At 38.5% G+C, this 19581-nt stretch overlaps 1 protein-coding gene across 1 annotated transcript in view; it reads right to left on the reverse strand.

Annotated features, from left to right (window-relative positions):
- Positions 1–19581, reverse strand: part of ZYG11A (zyg-11 family member A, cell cycle regulator) — a 55317-nt gene that overhangs the window by 23048 nt on the left and 12688 nt on the right. The window contains exons 3-5 of the mRNA XM_036257262.1: positions 13485–14236; positions 4662–4802; positions 1854–2030 (exon numbers count right to left, since the gene is read on the reverse strand). Coding sequence (XP_036113155.1) covers positions 1854–2030; positions 4662–4802; positions 13485–14236 — 1070 coding nt within the window. The remainder of the gene's footprint in view (positions 1–1853; positions 2031–4661; positions 4803–13484; positions 14237–19581) is intronic.

Below are 19581 nucleotides of genomic sequence, written 5' to 3' on the forward strand. Positions count from 1 at the left end.
TCTCTCTCCCTCTCCTTCCTCTCTCTCTCTAAAAATCAATAAAGAAAAAAAAAAGACTGAATTGAGAAGGATCTTCCAACTTTTTAAGAGAAAACAGAAACAAAATTTTTAATGAGGGAAGATCACCTTCCTTGCTGTATTTTAAAAAATCAATTTCCATTTTAAGTATACACTTCATTAGTTTGACAAATTTATACAGATGTGTAATCAACTACCCACACCACCACCACAATCAAGAAAAAAAACTCTATCACCACAGAGTGTTGCACTTTGCCCCTTCTAATCAATCCTGGCCTTGCAAAACCCCAGCCCCAGAAAATCACACTGTCATCACATATTAGTCTGTTCTAAGTTTTCACATAAATGGAATCATATAGTATCTACTCTTTTGTATCTGGCTTATTGTGCTCAGCATATGTTTTTGAGATTCATCCATATACTTCAATTGGTTCTTCATTCCTTTGTATTGCCAAATAGTATTTACTTATATGAATATATGTTTGCTTATTCACCTGTTGGACATTTGGAAAGATTTCAGTTTTGAGAAATTATAAAGATATTATGAACAGTTGTATATAAGTCTTTATATGGATATATGCTTTTATTTCTCTAAGAGTAGAATAACTGGGTAGTATGGAAGGTATATGTCTAATTTTTAAAGACTGTTGAACTGGTTGTAGTATTATTTTACATTCTTAACATCAATATATGAGAATTTCAGATGTTCCACATCCATGCCAAAACTTTGTCTTGTCAGTCTTTTTATTTCAATCAATCTAGGGGTTGTGCAGTAATAACTCATTGTTTTAATCTGCATTTCTCTGTAGACTGAAGATACTAAGCATCTTCTCATGTGTTCATTTGTCATCTGCATATCTTCTTTGGTAAAATGTCTTTTCAAATCTTATTCCTAGCCCTGGCCAGTTTGGCTCAGCAGTTAGAGCATTGGCCTGCAGTCTGGAGAGACCCGGGTTCGGTTTCCGCTAAGGGCATGTACCTCGGTTGTAGTTTGTCCCCAGCCCTGGTTGGGTTGTGTGGGTGGCTGCCACTCGATGTGTCCTTTTCATGTTGATGTTTCTCTCTCTCTCTCCCTCCTACTCTATCTGAACAAAAAATAGAAAAATGTCTTCGGGTGAGGATAAAAAAAAAATCTTATGCCTATCCTAAAATTGGTTTGTCTTGTATTACTGAATTAAGAGTTCTTTATATTCTGGATAATAGACCTTTATCATATATACAGAGTGGGGCAAAAGTAGGTTTATAGTTGATCATATGGAAAATAATACAATAATTAAATAATAATACAAAAATAAACTATTTTATGCATTCACAACTATAAACCTAATTTTGCCCCACCCTGTATAATGAGCATTTTTCTCAGCCTACAGCTTTCCTTTTCATTTTTTAATATTTTTCAGCATGTGCTGAAAAACATTTAATTTTTTTAATTATAATTTATTTTTATTTTATGATGTGTGCTTCTAGTATCCTAAGAAAACTTTGCCTACTACTAGGTCACAAATATTTTCTTCTAGAAGTTTTATGGTTTTAACTTTTATATTTAGATCTATGATTCAATTCAGCTTAATTTTCAATATAATGTTAAGCCTACAAGGATGCACCAGAAGTGTTAATAGATGTTTCTGGGCTACTGGTTTCTGAGAAATTTTTAAAATTTAAACCATATTGCTTATCCATATTTCCTATTTTTCTACAACAAAGATGATTTCCTTATCTATTCTCTCATTCTTTCTCTCTCTCTCAGATAGGATGAAAGTTAGAATTAAATAACACATATTATGCATGTATTTGTCCTGAAGTAAGAAGCAGAGTCAAGTATTCTTTTAAATTACCTGCTGGCAATGGGGGAAATTTTTCAGAGCCTTGAAAAGTAGACAGATGACCTCTGACAACAGACGAACAGGCATTCCCCTGGCCAGGCCCTGGCGTGTTAAGTTGAGGGCGCAAGCACTGGCTGTGAACTGCACTGGCAAATCCAATGGATGGTTCCTCATTCCTACAGCCACAAGCTAAAGATGAACTTGTTTTTAGTTGCTTATGACAATATTAGCATTCTTTATACTGTCTTGTGTTTGTGTTAGTAGTTGGCAAAAATATTTGCTCATTAGGAGAGAAAGTAAGATTTTCCCTGTCCTCAACATTTGTTTTTTGAACACCAGTAATACCCTCTAGTCCAAATGCAGCCATTAACTAGCTGTGTGATTTTAGGTAAGTCAGTTTCCTTCTCTGGACCACCATTTACTCATCTGTGATTTCATAATCATTTACTTAATTAGGCTCACTTAATTTTTGGCATTGCAATAAGCACTACAGGGAACATAAACATGATTCACTTATAATCTATTCCTTAGCATAAAACCTTGTGAGAGATAAATTATGTAAACAAATAACATTGTGAAAGATGTCAAAACATGAAACAAAAACAAAAAAACAAAAGCACAAAGAGGTATAAAGTGCTGCCTAAGGTAGTTCTAGTGGCAGCAATTATTTCTAGTAATGGAATCAAAGGGCTTAATTTCAAGAGCACATTTAGGCAAGGGTCTGAGATAGGATGTGGACAAAAGCAGATGGAGGTGGGGGTGGAATGGAGAGGAGAGTCCCAGGGAAGGAAAATGTGACAGTGAAAAAACACAAGGTGGACAACGGGATGGAATCACCCACAGAGGAGAAAGAAATCTGAATTTGGAAGAATTTGAAAAGTGGTAAAACAACATTTAAAATGCTAAATAGAAGATAGACTATATGGAAGACCTAGAACACAAATGTAAGTGAAGGTGCTGCACCACACTTAGACCACACCTGCTATAACATTCAGGGTCAATGTGATCTGTTTTGTCTATCAAATAGGGATAATCAGCCCTGGCAGATGTGGTTGTTTGTGGGAGCATCGTCCAGTGCACCAAAAGGTGGTGGGTCTGATTCCTGGTCAGAGCACATACCTGGGTTTAAGGTTTGATCCCTGGTCAGAATGTGTGCAGGAGGCAACCAATCAATGTGTCTCTCTCACATCAATGTTTCTCTCCGTCCCTCTCTCCCTCTCCCTCTCTTTCCTTTCCATTCTCTCTAAAAATTAATGCAAAAAATCTTCTTGAGTGAGGATTAACCAAAAAATTTTAATTAATTAAAAATAAATAATAAAAAAGAATAGGGATAATCATTCCTACCCACCTCAGCAATAGGTCTGCTGATACCCACATGAACCATGGTATTTTTTATTTGTTTTCAAATATGTTTTTCTGAAATTGATTTTTAGAGAGAGGAGAAAGAGGGAGAAAGAGGGAAACATTGATCAGCTGCCTCCCGCATACCCCTACTGGGGATCAAGTCCACAACCTGCGTGTGTGCCCCCACCAGAAATCGAACTGGCGACCTTTTGGTGCATGGGACGATGCTCACCCAACTGAGCCACACTGGCCAGGGTACATGAATTATGATTTTAAGAGACCAGAGCACCTCATTTTGACAACTGGATGAATTCATGGAGTGTATAACAGACCTGGGATATACTTAGTATTACTATGGAAAATGACTTTTTCTATGTTGCTAAACTATTCTTAGGAGTTCACTGGATTATCAGCATCTGTAATTTAAATATGTAGAAACAAAAAAAACCCCAGGATTTTCAAAAATCACAGATTCTTAGATATAAAAGGACTTTTAGTTCATCTAATTCAATCTCATTACAGATGGGAAACAAGGGTCCAGAGTTTTCTCTACACAGTATTGCTTTTAAATTATAAATAAAATCTAATCTCCCATGGTACAGAAATAGTCATATTTTTGAGGAACTGCAAAAAATTTCAAATAATAATGACAAGGTGAGTTTAAGATTCTTTATTTTCATATTTCACTTATTTTTTGGGTTTTTGTTAGTTTGTGTGTGTATGTGTGTAAACAATATTCAATCCACTGGGCCACACCAGCCAGGCTCATATAATGTTAAATAACTTCAATTTTGTTTTCCAAACTACTTAATACTTCTAATTACATTTAAAATAAACTAAAGTGCCCATGGATCAAAGGGTCACAGGTTTGATTCCCAGTCAAGGGTACATACCTGGGTTATAGGCCTCTCTCTTTCTGCCCCCGCCGCCCCCTTCCACTCTACTTAAAAATCAATGGAAAAATATCCTTGGGTGAGGATTAACAAAAATAAATAAATAAATAAATAAATAAATAAATAAATAAATATCCTTTTCTCAGTGAGAAACATTGGATGATTCAAAATTTAAAACACTGGATGATTCAAAACGGGAGATGATCTGGCAGTTAAACCTAACACTGTTTTCCTTTCTCTATAAGGGCATTTTGATTTACTATAGAATGAGGCATATAAATTAATGTATTCAATGTGTCTAGTGAACAATTTTAATTGAATCAAGTAAGAAATAATAAAAACTACCTGCCCTGGCCAGTGTGGTTCAGTTGGTTGGAGCATCATTCCAGATACCAAAAGGTAGCAGGTTCAATCCCTGGTCATGGCATGTATGCAAGGCAACCGATTAGTTTCTCTCTCCCCCTTCCTCTCTCTAACAAGATCAATAATAAATAAATAAATAATTAAATGGGGAAAAAAATGAATGAATAATGGCTCTTTAAAACACACATATACACAGAAAAACTACCTGAGGTGTACTTACCTTTAAAATAGCAGGCATGGTTACCTGCATTGAAAACGTTTCTGTAAAGAGCCTGTAGAGGGCTTCCTTCATAAAACATGACCTGTTCCTGTACTGGCTCAATGCTTCTGAAATCTGATTCATACTGACTCCTCCAGCAACCTGAAAAACAAAGATGTTATCAATAGGTTTCACTGTTCACCTTCAAGCACAGGCTTTTAGGAGCCTCCAGTGAAAAAATAGTAAGTGTTGAATTAAATTTTCCAGGTGCTGTTTTACAAAGTTGCTCTCAATCACAAATCTAATAGGTAAATGTTCTCCTCAACCTCGTTTTGATACATGGGGCCAGAGAGGCGAGGTATATTGCTAAATGTAACAAACCAATTAAGTGGTGAAGCCAATTCAAATACCATCCCTTACAACTATATTACAGTTAAGACTTCAAATGAATAATGGGTAGCATGTAAATTTTTAAACAATCAGTAACCGTGAATACATATGTCTTCTAAATACTCAACAGGGTAAATTAGACAATAGACAAAAGGTCACATAAAATAACTAAAATGAAAAAAGAGTTGACCTTTTTCAGTAGTAGTAGTATTTTTACTTGTTTATTATTTATTTAATATTAATATAATTCTTCCTTGCTACCACTGAGGAAGTAATTTCAAAATTAGGACCCTCCTGATCCAAACCATAAAATCAACAAGTAATGTAAATAAAATTAGATATAACCCAATTCTCAGCATCATTGGGTAGTGAAGAAAAAGAAAGGGGGAAATTTCAGGATCTTGAAAAATGAAAAGAAAAACCCCTTCTCCTCTCACCATGATTAGTAACATCATCATCCATTGAAAAAATCTCAAATCACTACATTGACAGGAGAGTACTGTTTTAAAAATATTTTTTAAATTGATTTTTAGAGAAAGGAAGGGAGAGGGAGAGAGAAAAACATCAATGTGAGAGTGAAACATCAATTAACTGCCTCCTGCACACCCCTGACTGGGGATCAAGTCCGAAACCCAGGAATGTGCCCTGACCCAGAAGTGAATCAGCAACTTTTCAGTGCATAGGCCAACACCCAACCGAGCCACACCAGCCAGGGCAACAGGGGAGTGATTTTGAATTAGGAACCCATTAAATGCCAGTAAATAAAAAAATTCAAATCAATTCCACATAAAGCCTTATAAGAAAATTTTTAAAAAGCCAATCTAATAAAAATAAAAATATATATGTATATATGTATATTTAAAAGCCAATCTACACATTTCAGCTGGAAAAACTTCTTATAAACCAACAAATCAGAAGAAAACTGTATCACAGCATTTTAAACAAAATTAAATATTCTCAATTAGCATTTTAGAATATGAAAAAACACCTTCAACAAAAAGATGAAGGGTTTATTAAGTTTAAAAAAAATAAACAGTCCCGCTGGTGTGGCTCAGTGGTTGAGCATCAGCACATGCACCCAAGAGGTTGCTGGTTCAATTCCCGATCAGGGCACATGCCTGAGTCCCTGGTTCAGTCTCCAGTAGGGGGCGCGCAGGGGGCAATCTATGTTTCTCTCCCCCCACCTTCTTCTCTCTCTAAAATCAATAAAAAACATATCCTTGAGTGAGGATTTTTTAAAAACTAAGAAAAAAATGAGGGCACTATGTGTTTCAGGATGTGATACTCTTGAGAAGACAGGGTATCTCTTACATGATGTTCCAGCCAGAGATGAACACCCTGATGTAATTAGGAGGAAACATCAAAGCCAAAATGAGGAACATTCTTCAAAAATGCCAACAAAACAAAGTTATGTTCTTCAAAAATATCAATATCACAAAGGACAGGAAGGACTAAGAATAACTTTCAGATTAAATTATAAAGAGACATGACAACTGAATTAAAAAATAAACCTGGCCCTGGCCGGTTTTCCCAGTGGTTAGAGCATCAGCCTGTGGACCAGAGTCCCAGGTTTAATTCCACCCAAGGGCACGTACCTCGGTTGCGGTTTGTCTCCAGCCCTGGCTGGGGTTGTGCAGGTGGCAGCCACTCAATGTGTTTCTTTCATATAGATGTTTCTCTCTCTCTCTCTCTCTCTCCCCACCCTCCCTCCCACTCTGTCTGAAGATAAATGTAAAAATATCCTCGGGTGAGGATTAAAAAAAAAAAGATCCTGGACTAAATGAACAAGTATTTTATAGAGGGCAGTACTAGGATAATCAACACTGAAAATATGTACAGATTATATAAAGTGTTGCATCAATGTTAAATTTCCTAAAATTTGCTAATTGCACTGAGGTCATTAAGGAGAATATCCTCACTTTTAGGAAATACAAACTTAAGTATTAAGGGATAGAAGGGCATAATGTGCAACCTACTCTCAAATGATTCTGAAAAAAATTGTGTGTGTGCTGCCCTAGCCGGAGTAGGTCAATTGGTTGAGCATCGTCTCATGCACCAAGAAGTCACCAGTTATTTATTTTTTTATATATATTTTTTAATTGTGTGTGTATAGAGAATATGATAAAACAAATGTGGCAAAATATTCCAAATTAGTGATCTGCATGTTAAAAGTTATTTCAAAACAATTTCTAAAGTATTATGCATACATATATTGCCCAAGGACCTACACATTATTAAGAATGAGTCAAGGTAGGGAACCTTTTTTCTGCCAAGGGCCATTTGGAAATTTATAACATCATTTGCAGGCCACACAAAATTATCAACTTAAATATTAGCCTGCTCTATTTTGGTCAGGCTAATTTGGTGAGGCATGTGATGTTAGCTAGTATTAATTTCACAGACCTTATATAGCCCACAGGCCAAGTGTTCCCATTCCCTGACCTTGAAAGGATATATTCTAAAATTTAAGAATTTTGTGATCATCCAGATGTAAGAGATGAAACAAAGGGTAAGCCACAGGAAGACCAAAGAGAAGACCAAACAAAAGATATCATCATCCTCTCTCCTTAGCTTCCTGGGATGCCATTACAAAACATTCCTCCCTAAGGGATTTGTTATACCCCACCAGTGGATCAATGAGAATTTCCTAGCAAATAAAAATGTTGCATGGTTGTTGTTTTTTTAATATGTTTTTATTGATTTTTTACAGAGGGATAGAAACATCGATGTGAGAGAGAAATATTGACTGGCTGCCTCCTGCATGTTCCCTACTGGGGATTGAGCCCACAATCTGGGCATGTGCCTTGACCGGGAATCAAAACAGGACCTCTCAGTCCATGGACCAACGCTCAATCCACTGAGCCACACCAGCCAGGTGCATGTTTTTTGGGTTTTTTTTGTTTTTAATCCTCACCTGAGGATACTTTTCCATTTATTTTTCAGACAGAGTGGGAGGAGGAGAAAGAGAGAAAAAAAAACATCTATGTGTGAGACACAATGATTGGTTACCTCCTGCACAACCCTGACAAGGGTGGGGGACCAAACTGCAACTGAGGCACGTGCGCTTGACAGCAATTGAACCCATGACTCTTTGGTCCATGTTCCATGGGCTCTAACCGCTGAGCAAAACTTGCCAGGTCACAGGTGCATGGCTTTAATACTAATAATGGGTGCCCTTTCTACCCATTTTACTTTAAAAAAAAAAAAAAAGAAAGAAATTATTAAAATAGCCCTGGCCTGTTTGGCTCAGCGGTTAGAGCGTCGGCCTTCGGTCCAGAGAGACGCAGGTTCGGTTCCCGCTAAAGGCACGTACGTACCTCGGTTGGTTTGTCCCTGGCCCTGATTGGGTCCTGCGGGTGGCAACCACTTGACGTGTCCCTTTCACATCGATGTTTCTCTCTCTCTCTCTCTCCCCCACTCTATCTGAATAAAATACAGAAAAATGTCCTTGGGTGAGGGTAAAAAAAATAATTATTAAAATAACATACAATATTAGTTTCAGATATATGTTATTCAATATTTATATGCCTAATAAAATGATCACCATGGTAAGTCTAATAAACCATCTGACAGTGTATACAGCTATTACCATATTATTGACTATATTCTCTATGCTGTACATTACATCCCTGTGACTTATTAATTTTAAAACTGGAAATTTATATATCTTATTCACCCATTTTAAAGGAATTCAGTACATTTCCCATTCTAATTTTGGATACAACAATTAACATACTTGTTCTGTTTGAAGGTTTTCACTAACATTTAATTTTATCCATTTTAATGTAAGCAAATTTTTAATCAACCCAAACAAAAAGACTTAATATATTTTACATCTAATTTAAAATATATGCATTTCTATTAAGTGAAAGGTTTTCGGAAACACACCTTTTATTTATTTATTTTTAATATGTTTTTATTGATTTTTTTATGGAGGAAGGAAGAGACAAAAACATCAATGTGAGAGAGAAACAACAACTGGCTGCCTCTTGCACGCTCCACACTAGGGATTGAGCTGCAACCCAGGCATGTGCCCCTAGTGGGAAATGAACCGGGATCTCTCAGTCCATGGGAGGACACTCAATCCACTGAGCCACACTAGCCAGGCTGAAATATACCTTTTAAACTTACCATACCTTACACTCCACAGAAGGCTGAATTAAGATCTTTACAGTTCCTTAGTAGTGGAAAGATGGTGGTCTCTCCTCTCCAACCCCCAATATCTAACACTGTATATAATGCACAATTTTAAAAATTCAAAATAAACTATACTTACATGTATACCAGATAAGTTTACTGAAACAAAACTTCCCATTTTCTGTTGTACCTGCTTTGGTAGTTAGTATCTTAACTACATGCATAATCCCTCTATAGAATACTATTGCATATGCCAAGAGTTCATATGCTAAAATCTTTTTATTTATTTATTTTTTAAATCACTGTGGGGTTTTTTTGTTGTTGTTGTTGTTATCCTCGCCTGAGGACACTTTTCTATTTTTTGTACAGATACAGTGGGGGGGGGGGGAGAGAAAGAGAGAGAAATTGACATGAAAAGGACACATAGAGTGGCCACCTCCCTCACGACCCAACCAGGGCCGGGGACAAACTGCAATCGAGGTACATGCCCTTAACGGGGACTGAATCAGGTCTCTCTGGACCACAGGCCGATGCCCCAACCGCTGAGCAAAACTGGCCAGGGCATCACTGTGGTCTTTTGATCACTGTAATATTAAATGCTATTAATCTTAAACTAGCTTACATAAACGTTTCTAATAAACAATTCTCTACAGTATGTATTTACTCTGAAAGTTCAAATTACATCTCTATTTCAAGCCTAATGATGTAACTGACGGCTTCCACCTTCATTAGAGATGCCAGAAAATGAAAAGGACTTTAAAATACAATTGCTGCCCTGGCCGGTGTTGCTCAGTGGTCAGAGCGTCAGCCAGCACATCAAAGGGTCATGGGTTTGATTCCCTGTCAAAGGCACATACCTGGGCTGCAGGTTGAATCCTGGTCCCAGTCAGAACGCATGCAGGAGGCAACCAATTGATGTTTCTCTCTCCTCCCCAACCCTCCCTGCCTCCCCCTCCCTTTTACTCTCTCTAAAATCAATGGGAAAAAAATCCTCTAGTGAATATTAACAAAAATAAATAAATCATTTAAAAAATACAACAATTGCTGCTTTCCAAATTAAAAAAATAAAATATAAAAACAACTAATGACTACAAATCGCTTTACTCTTGTCCTGGGAAAAATTACATAAGGTATAATCATAAAGAAATGGTTTTTGTTTATTTTTCAAGCAGCGGTTCTGAACCTTGGTTGCACATTAAAATTACTGGGAGCTTTAAAAATCTTGATGCTCTAGGCCAAATCCCAAACCTATTAAATCCCTGGGTGATAAGACACAAATATCGGTGTATTTTAAAGCTTCCAAAGTGATTAAAATGTACAATTGAGGAAGATAACCACTGTTCTAAAAAAATATATTCTGGAACATAAATATATATATGCTGCTTTAAAAATAGCACCATAACTTGGTGAAAGAAACAGACATACAAGTCCAGGAAGCAAAGAGTCCCAAACAAGATGAACCCCAAGAGGTCCACACCACCAAGACACATCATCAAAATGCAAAAGGTTCAAGACAAAGAAAGAATATTTTTTTGTTTTGGTACATGCTCCTAGCAGGAACCGAACTTGGGACTCTCTGGTCCACAGGCCGACGCTCAACCGCTGAGCCAAAGTGGACAGGGCCAAAGAGAGAATCTTAAAAGCAACAAGAGAAAAGCAGTTAGTTACCTATAAGGGAGTTCCCATAAGACTGTCAGCTGATTTCTCAAAAGAAACTTTGCAGGCCAGAAGGGGGTGGCAAGAAATATTCAGAGTGATGAAAAGTAAGAACCTACAACCAAGATTACTCTATCCTGCAAAGCTGGCATTTAGAATTGATGGCCATATGAAGAGTTTCCCAGACAAGAAAAAGCTAAAGAAGTTCATCACCACCAAATCAGTATTATATGAAATGTTAAAGGGTCTTCTTGAAGAAAAAGAAGATCAAAAATATGAAAAAACAAATGGCAATAAATCTATCAACAATTGAATCTACAAACAAAATGAACAGGCAGAACAGAAACATTCACAGAGAATATTTTGTTGGCTGCCAGATGGGAGAGGGGTTGGGGGAAATGGATGAAAAAGGTGAAGGGATTAGGAAGTGCATATTGGTTATTAGACTGATAAATCTCAAAGGGAAGGGAGATGGGGGGGGATAAACCAAAGAACTTATATGCGTATATGAAAAACCAATGGACACAGAGAACAGTGTGGGGAGAGGCAGGAGGGGGGCGGGAGTGGGGACGAGGGGATCGATAGGGGAAAAAGGAGGAACATCTGTAATATATTCAACAATAAAGATAAGTTAAAAAAATAAAAAAGACATTTACACTTAAAAAATGAGATGAGCCCTGCCTGATTTGGCTCAGCAGTTAGAGCATCGGCCTGCATTCCGGAAAGACATGGGTTCGATTCCTGCTAAGGGCACGCACCTCAGTTGCAGTTTGTCCCCGGTCCTGGTTGGGTCATGCAGGAGGCAGCCACCTGAAGTACCCCTTTCACGTCACTGTTTCTCTCTCTCTCTCTCTCTCTCTCTCTCTTCCTCTCCCTCCCACTCTATCTGAACAAAAAATGGAAAAATGTCTTCGGGTAAGGATTAAAAAAATAAAAAAATGGGATGAGCCCAGCCAGTGTGACTCAGTGAATTGAGGGAAATATATAACACTGAATGTACATATTTAAAAAAAGAAAGATCTAAAATCAATAATCTAACCTTATACTTTAGAAAACTAAAAATGGAGCATCAAATCAAATTCAAAATAAGCAGAATAAATAATAAAAATTAGAACAGAAATAAAAAAAAAATTGAAAACCAAGAAAAAAAAGTAGCACCATGAGGCACTGGCCAGGTAGTTTAGTTGGTTACAGCACTGTCCTGATTATGCCAAGGTTGTGGGTTCAATCCCTGGTCAGGGCACATACAAGAATCAACAAATGAGCCCTGGCCAGTTTGGCTCAGCGGTTAGAGGAGACCTGGGTTTGGTTCCCGTTAAGGGCACATACCTCGGTTGCGGTTTGTCCCCGACCCTGGTTGGGTCATGCGGATGGCAACCACTCAATGTGTCCCTTTCACGTCGATGTTGCTCTTTTTCTCTCTCCCTCCCCACTCTATTTGAACAAAAAATGGAAAAGTGTCCTGGGGTGAGGATTAAAAATAAAATAAAAGGAATCAACCAATGAGTGCATAAGTAAGTGGAACAACAAATTGACATTTCTCTCTCTCTCTCTCCCAAATTCATTACAAATAATTTTTTTTTTTTTTTTTTTAATCCTCACCCGAGGACATTTTTCCATTTTTCGTTCAGGTAGAGTGGGAGCGAGAGAGAGGAACAGAGAGAGAGACAAACATCGACGTGAAAGGAACACATCGAGTGGCTGCCACCCGCACAACTGACCAGGGCCGGGGACAAACTGCAACCGAGGTACATGCCCTTAGCGGGAACCGAACCCGGGTCTCTCAGGACCGCAGGCCGACGCTCCAACCGCTGAGCCAAACTGGCCAGGGCACAAATAATTTTTAATAGCACCACAAAAGGCTATAAACTTACTCCAGCATTATTTAAAACTTAATTCTTAAGATTTTAAAAATTGCTTTGTGTCTATCTTCAACAAAAATGGTGTTAACTATGTTGATCACCTGCCCATTAGTTATATTTAGCTATTAATAGAGGTGAAGAACACAAGTTTTAGAGTCACATAGACTTGCATTCAAGTCCTAGCTATACCACTTAATAGTTCTATGATTGTGGATAAGTAGCTTAACCTCCCTGAGCTTCCATTCCCTCAGCTATAAAATGGGAGGATTAAAGCAGAAAACCACGTGCACAACATGACATCTGGCACAAAGGAAGTTATATATAAATGACCACACTTGTCCAGCCAGTGTGGCTCAATGGTTGAGTGTCGGCCCATGGACCAATAGCTTGCCAGTTCGATTCCTGGTCAGGGCACACACTTGTGTTGTGGGCTTGATGCCCAGCAGAGGGAGTGCAAGAGGCAGCCAATGGATGTTGATATTTCTCTCATCAACGTTTCCACCTCCCTCTCCCTCTCCCCTCTTCTCTCTCTAAAATCAATAAAAACATATTTAAAGAAAATAAATAAATGACTGCACTTATCATTATAAAGCTAGCCTAAAAGGCATGGAGGCCAGGACTGTATCTTATTTAAGATTATATTTCTACAACCTACCACATAATAGCTACACAATAATTAATTATGCTCAAGAATGTTTTTATCTGTATCTGTAACCCTAACACCTAGATTCAGATACACAACAAAAGCTTAATAATGTTCTGAACAAATGAAACAAACTTATTTCAGATAAGAACAAACCCTCAAGCCTTGCTTTGTAGTAAAGAAGTCAGAATAACCAGCATCTGTAGCCAATAGTCCCACAAATCGCATTGCAGGCCGCTGCCGTATAAACAGTTCTACAGCTCCATCGGTGATGCAACTGGCCCCCGAAATATCCAGTGACACAACATTAGGTAGAATATCCTTCTGCTGTAGCAAATGAAAAGCTAGATCCGATTCGACTTGCCTGTGATCAGAAATATCAAGGTGAAGTAGACATTTAAGTTCTCTAATAACTGAAAGAATTTGTGGTTTGGTCATGGTCAGGCATTTCAGATAGTGCATTGTGAGAGATTTGAGTCGATCCTTACAAGTAAGGAGTGAAGAGATGTCAGTGACCAGAGTATTGGAGATATCCAAGCTTTCCAGTTTTGGTAACTGAGAAACATTAGCCAGGTCTTCGCTATGAAAACAAACATTGAAAACACTTAAAACACGAAGTCCAGTGAGCTGACCAAAGAACATTAGTTTTGAATCCTGACGGATGCTTGTAGAGTCCAACAGCAGACACTGGAGGTTTTGCTGGATCCAGCTATTGCTGCAGAGTCCACGTAGGATGTCTGAGATTGGAAGATCAGTGTCCACAGCAGTAGCATCCAGTTCAATAAGTTTGTGATGGCAGAAAGCTTTTATGAATGCACTTGTAGAGATTTTAGCTTTTTGAATATTGACCAGCTTCAGTTTCATTTGGTTGCCTCGGAAAATGCTCGCTGTTCTATCAGTCAGCTTGCCTACAAAAGAACCAGAACCCATTTTGTAATAACTAAATCTCATGCCTTTTCCAGGAGGTATGGCTAATGAACAATGACGGATCCTAATAATAACAATAATGACCACTCTGTGCCAAACATTGTTTTAAACCCTTTCCTCAGACTGTATAATTTACTCTCTACAACAATACTATAAAAAACCTATTACTATTTACCATCTTACAGTTAAACAAAATAAAGCTTAAAGAAATTAAATAACATGTTCAAGGCCCAAATACTGGCAGAATCAAGAATCAAAGCGAGCTCTGGCCGGTTTGGCTCAACAGTTAGAGCGTCGACCTGCGGTCCAGAGACCTGGGTTCAGTTCCCACTAAGGGCACATACCTTGGTTGCAGTTTGTCCCTGGCCCTGGTTGGGTCGTGTGGGTGGCAACCACTCGATGTGTCCCTTTCATGTCGATGTTTCTCTCTCTCTCTCTCTCTCTCTCTCCCTCCCACTCTATCTGAACAAAAAAAATGGAAAAATGTCCTCAGGTGAGGATTAAAAAAAAAAGAATCAAAGCGAGTTGGACTCCAGAGCCCAGTTTTATCCATATCAACCTTGTTCACAGAAAAAAGAACAAAATAAAATAGCTAAGTATAAAATATATAGTATGCAAATATCACTATTAATGATCACTTTTAATCAAGTTACTGGATAGCCTTTGACAAGTCACTTACCTCTTGGGGCTTCATTTTCCTGATCTATAAAATAAGTGGGTTGTACTAGATTTTATTTAGGAAAGATTTACTAAGTATCTTCCATGTGTGAGATCCTGTGTTAAATAATGGGCACAAGGTAAGAGCAGAAACCTGTTTCCAAGGAATTCAGTCTGGGAATGCACGTAAGATAAATTATTATGATAGTATATTGTTGTAGTGATTCAATTTAAAGGTACTGAATTAGGCCCTGGCCGGTTTGGTTAAGTGGTTAGAGCATCGGCCTGTGGACCAGAGAGTCCCGGGTTCGGTTCCCACTAAGGGCATGTACCTCTGTTGCAGTTTGTCCCCGGCCCCAGTTGGGGTTATGTGGGTGGCAATCACTCGATGTCTCTCTTTCACATTGATGTTTCTCTCTCTCTCTTCCTCCCTCTTTCCCTCCCGTTCTATCTGAAGATACATACAAAAATGTCCTCGGGTGAGTATTAAAAAAAAAAAAGGTATTGAATTAGTACAGATGAGATTAACTTTGGGTAGTCTTTTTATTTTTTAATTGATTTAAGAGAGAGAGAGAGGAAAGGAGGGAGAGAAACACTGATTTGTTGTTCCACTTATTTATGATTTCACTGTTTGATGCTTGTTTGTGTCCTGACCAGGAATCAAACCAGCAACCTTGGCATATCAGGACGATGTTCTAACCAACTGAGCTACCCAGCCAGGGCTTATCTCTGGATACAGTTTTGAAGAGTAAATATCACTTTGCAAAGGGGAAGGTGAAGAGTGGAAGAACATGTCAAAGACATGAAAGCACAGAACAGCAAATTATTCGGAACGACCCTAAAGCAAATCAGCACTAATGGAACATAGTGTTCAAGGGAAGGCATAGCTGGAAATGAGAGTAGAGAGGAAGGTAAAAGGTAGATGGGGCCTACACAAGATAGAAAATTAAGATTTTTAGGAACAATTCAAAAACTTTAAGCAGAAAAATGAATCGATGAATGGTCCTAATTATATTTTAGAAAGACCAACTATGTGATAGTATAAAGGAATTAAGATGGTGTTTGATGAGAATGAGATGGAGCAAGAGATTATTAATAATTTTAATCATGAGAGATGAAAAATTAAACTAGACAGAACATGGCAGCTGAATGGACTGGGGGAAAGGACTGTGGAAAAAGGTATGTAAGCTGATTCCCAGGTTCCCAATTTGAGTTGGGTTGTGCTACCAAGATAAGGAAGGAAGCCCCTATACTTCAGGCTTTGACAAGGAACTTAGTACGTTCATTCACACATTTACTCAACAAATAGAGTGCTCACTGTATGCAAAATGTTATGCTAGATGCCAAGTATAGGGAATGAGATAGACATGGATCCTGCCCTTATGGAGTTTATTTACATCCTAGAGGGAATATACACACACAAGAGAATACATAACAAGCAGAATACTAGTAACATTGAAAATATAGTTAAGCAAACAAGAACATAATAAAGGGGTAAGGAAATGAAGGAGGACAAGAATCTTCTATTCTGTGTGGTTTAAGGAGGTAACATTTAAGCTGAAATATAAAAGATATGAAAGGCAAAGGTAGCCCTGGCTGGTATGGCTCAGCGGTTAGAGCGTCAGCCTGCGGTCCAGAGAGACCCAGGTTCGGTTCCTGCTAAGGGCACGTACTTCGGTTGCAGTTTGTTCCTGGCCCTGGTTGGGTCGTGTGGGTGCGACCACTTGATGTGTCCCTTTCATGTAGATGTCTCTCTCTCTCTCTCTCTCTCCTTCATACTCTATCTGAACAATAAAACAGAAATATGTCCTCGGGTAAGGATAAAAAAAAAAAAGAAAGGCAAAGGTAGCCATCTTTCCAAGAAAGAGAGAGGAGCAAAATCATGATGCAATAAGGGGAAACAGCTTTTTTCTCCCTGTGAAATGTTCTGGAAATGTACTGGAAGTCCTTCCTAATGCAATAAGTTAAGAAATGGAAATAGCCTGGCTCAGTGGATGAGCATCATCCCAGGCTCGATCCCCAGTCGGGGGGGATGTGTGTGTGCAGGAGGCAGCTGATGGAGTTTCTCTCTCACATCGATGTTTCTCTCTCTCTCTCCCTTCCTCTCTCTCTAAAAAAAAAAAAAAAATCAATAAAAACATATCTAAAAAAATAGAAACTGATTCTAAAGTTTATATGGAGAGGCAAACACACAGAAATAGGCAACATATTAAAAGAGAACAGTTTGATGGCTGACACTATCCTACTTCAAGATTATAAATCTATAGTAATCAAGACAGACAAATAGATCAATGGAACAGAATAGAGAGCCCAGAAATATAGCCACATAAATACAGTCAACTGATTTTTTTTTTTTAATCCTCACCCGAGGACATTTTTCCATTTTTTGTTCAGATAGAGTGGGAGGGAGAGAGAGAGAAAGAGAAATATCGACATGAAAGGGACACATCGAGTGGTTGCCACCTACACAACCCAACCAGGGCTGGGGATAAACTGCAACCGAGGTATGTGTCCTTAGCGGAAACCGAACCCAGCTCTCTCTGGACTACAGGCCGACGCTCTAACCGCTGAGCCAAATCGGCCAGGGCCAGTCAACTGATCTTTGACAAAGAGGCAAAGGCAATTCACTGGAGCAAATAGTTTCTTCAAAAAATGGTGCTGGAACAGCTGGACATCCACATTTTTAAAAATGGATCTAGATACAGCCTTTACACCCTTCACAAAAAATACTCAAATGCAAAACTATAAAACTCCTAGAAGATAACAAGGAGGAAAACCTAGATGACCTTGGATATGATGATGACCTTTGTAGATACAACACCAAAGACATAATCTATGAAAACAAATAATTGATAAGCTGGAACTCACTAAAATTAAAAACTTCTGCTCTGTTAAGGACAGTATCAACAGAATTAGAAGACAAGCCAGCCTGAAAGAAAATAATTGCAAAAGACCTATCTGATAAAGAACTTATCCAAAATATAAAAAGAACTCTTATAACTCAAGAACAAAAAATCCCAATTAAAAAATGGACCAAGGCCCTGGCCAGTTTGGCTCAGCGGTTGGAGCGTCGGCCTGCGGTACAGAGAGACCCGGGTTTGGTTCCCGCTAAGGGCACGTACCTCGGTTGCAGTTTGTCCCCGGCCCTGGTTGGTCGTGAGGGTGGCAGCTACTCGATGTGTCCCTTCACATCGATGTTTCTCTCTCTCTCTCTTCCTCTCTCTCCCTCCCGCTCTATCTGAACAAAAAATGGAAAAATGTCCTCGGGTGAGGATAAAAAAAAAAAAAAAAAAAGGACCAAGGCCCTTGCCAGCATGGCTGTGGTTAGAGTGTTAGCTCTAGCACAGAAGGGTTACAGATTCAGTCCTCAGTCAAGGGCATGTACCTGGGTTGCAGGTTCAATCCCATGTGCAAGAGGCAACCAATCGATGTGTCTTTCTCTGTCCTCTCTCTCCCACTTCACCTCTCCACTTTCTCTAAAAATCAATAGGAAAAAAAATGGAACAAATACCTTAACAAACACCTCACCAAAGAAGACATACAGGTCATGGCCAGTTTGGCTCAATGGTTAGAGTGTCGGCCCGCGGACCAGAGAGCTCTGGGTTTGGTTCCCGTAAGGCACGTACCTCGGTTACAGTTTGTCCCTGGTCCTGGTTAGGATCATGTGGGTAGTAGCCAGTCAATGTGTCTCTCTCACACTGTTTCTCTTTTCCTCCCTCCCACTCTATCTGAAGATAAATGCAAAAAAAAAGAAAAAAAGAAAAAGTCCTTGGGTAAGGATAAAAAAAAGGAAGACACACAGGCCCAGCCAGTCTCAGTGGTTGAGCATCAACCCATGCACCAAGAGGTCGCCAGTTCGATTTCTGGTCAGAGAACATGCCCAGGTTGTGGGCCCAACCCCCAGTGCGGGGAATGCAGGAGGCAACCAATCGATGTTCTCTCATTGATGTTTCTATCTCTCTCTCCCTCTCCCTTCCTCTCTCTCTAAAATCAATAAAGAAAAAAAATTTAAAAATTAAAAAGAAGACATACAAAAGGCAAATAAATATATGAAAAGATGCTCCACATCATGTCATCAGGGAAATGCAAATTAAGACAGTAAGATATCACTACACGCCTATTAGAATAAACAAAGTCCAAAAGTGACAGTACCAAAAGCTAGGGAAGGTATGAAGCAAAAGGAACTCTCAGACATTGCTGATGAGAATGCAAAATGGTACAGCCATTTTGGTAGACAGTTTGGCAGTTTCTTACAAAACTAAGCATATTCTTACCATATGATCTAGCAATTACAGTCCTTATTATTTACCCAAAGGATCTGAAAACTGATGTCCACACAAAAACCAAATGTTTATAGTAACTTTATGTATAAGTGCCAAAACTTGAAAATAACTAAGACATCATTTAGTAAGTGAATAAATAAACTATGGTATATCCAAACAATGAACTATTTTATTCTGCACTAAAAGAGTTATCACTCTACAAAAGATATAGAGAACCTTATATGCATAGTACTGAGTGAATGAAGCTAATCCAAAAGGGCTACATACTGAATGATTCCAACTATGCAAAGCTATGGGGACAGTATAAAGATCAGTGGTTGCAGGAATGGGAGGGAGAGCTGAATAGGCTGAGCACAGAGAATGTTTAGTGCAGTGAAAATACTCTG

This window comes from Molossus molossus, unplaced genomic scaffold (assembly GCF_014108415.1).
Source record: "Molossus molossus isolate mMolMol1 unplaced genomic scaffold, mMolMol1.p scaffold_m16_p_12, whole genome shotgun sequence".
Lineage (NCBI taxonomy): Eukaryota > Metazoa > Chordata > Mammalia > Chiroptera > Molossidae > Molossus > Molossus molossus.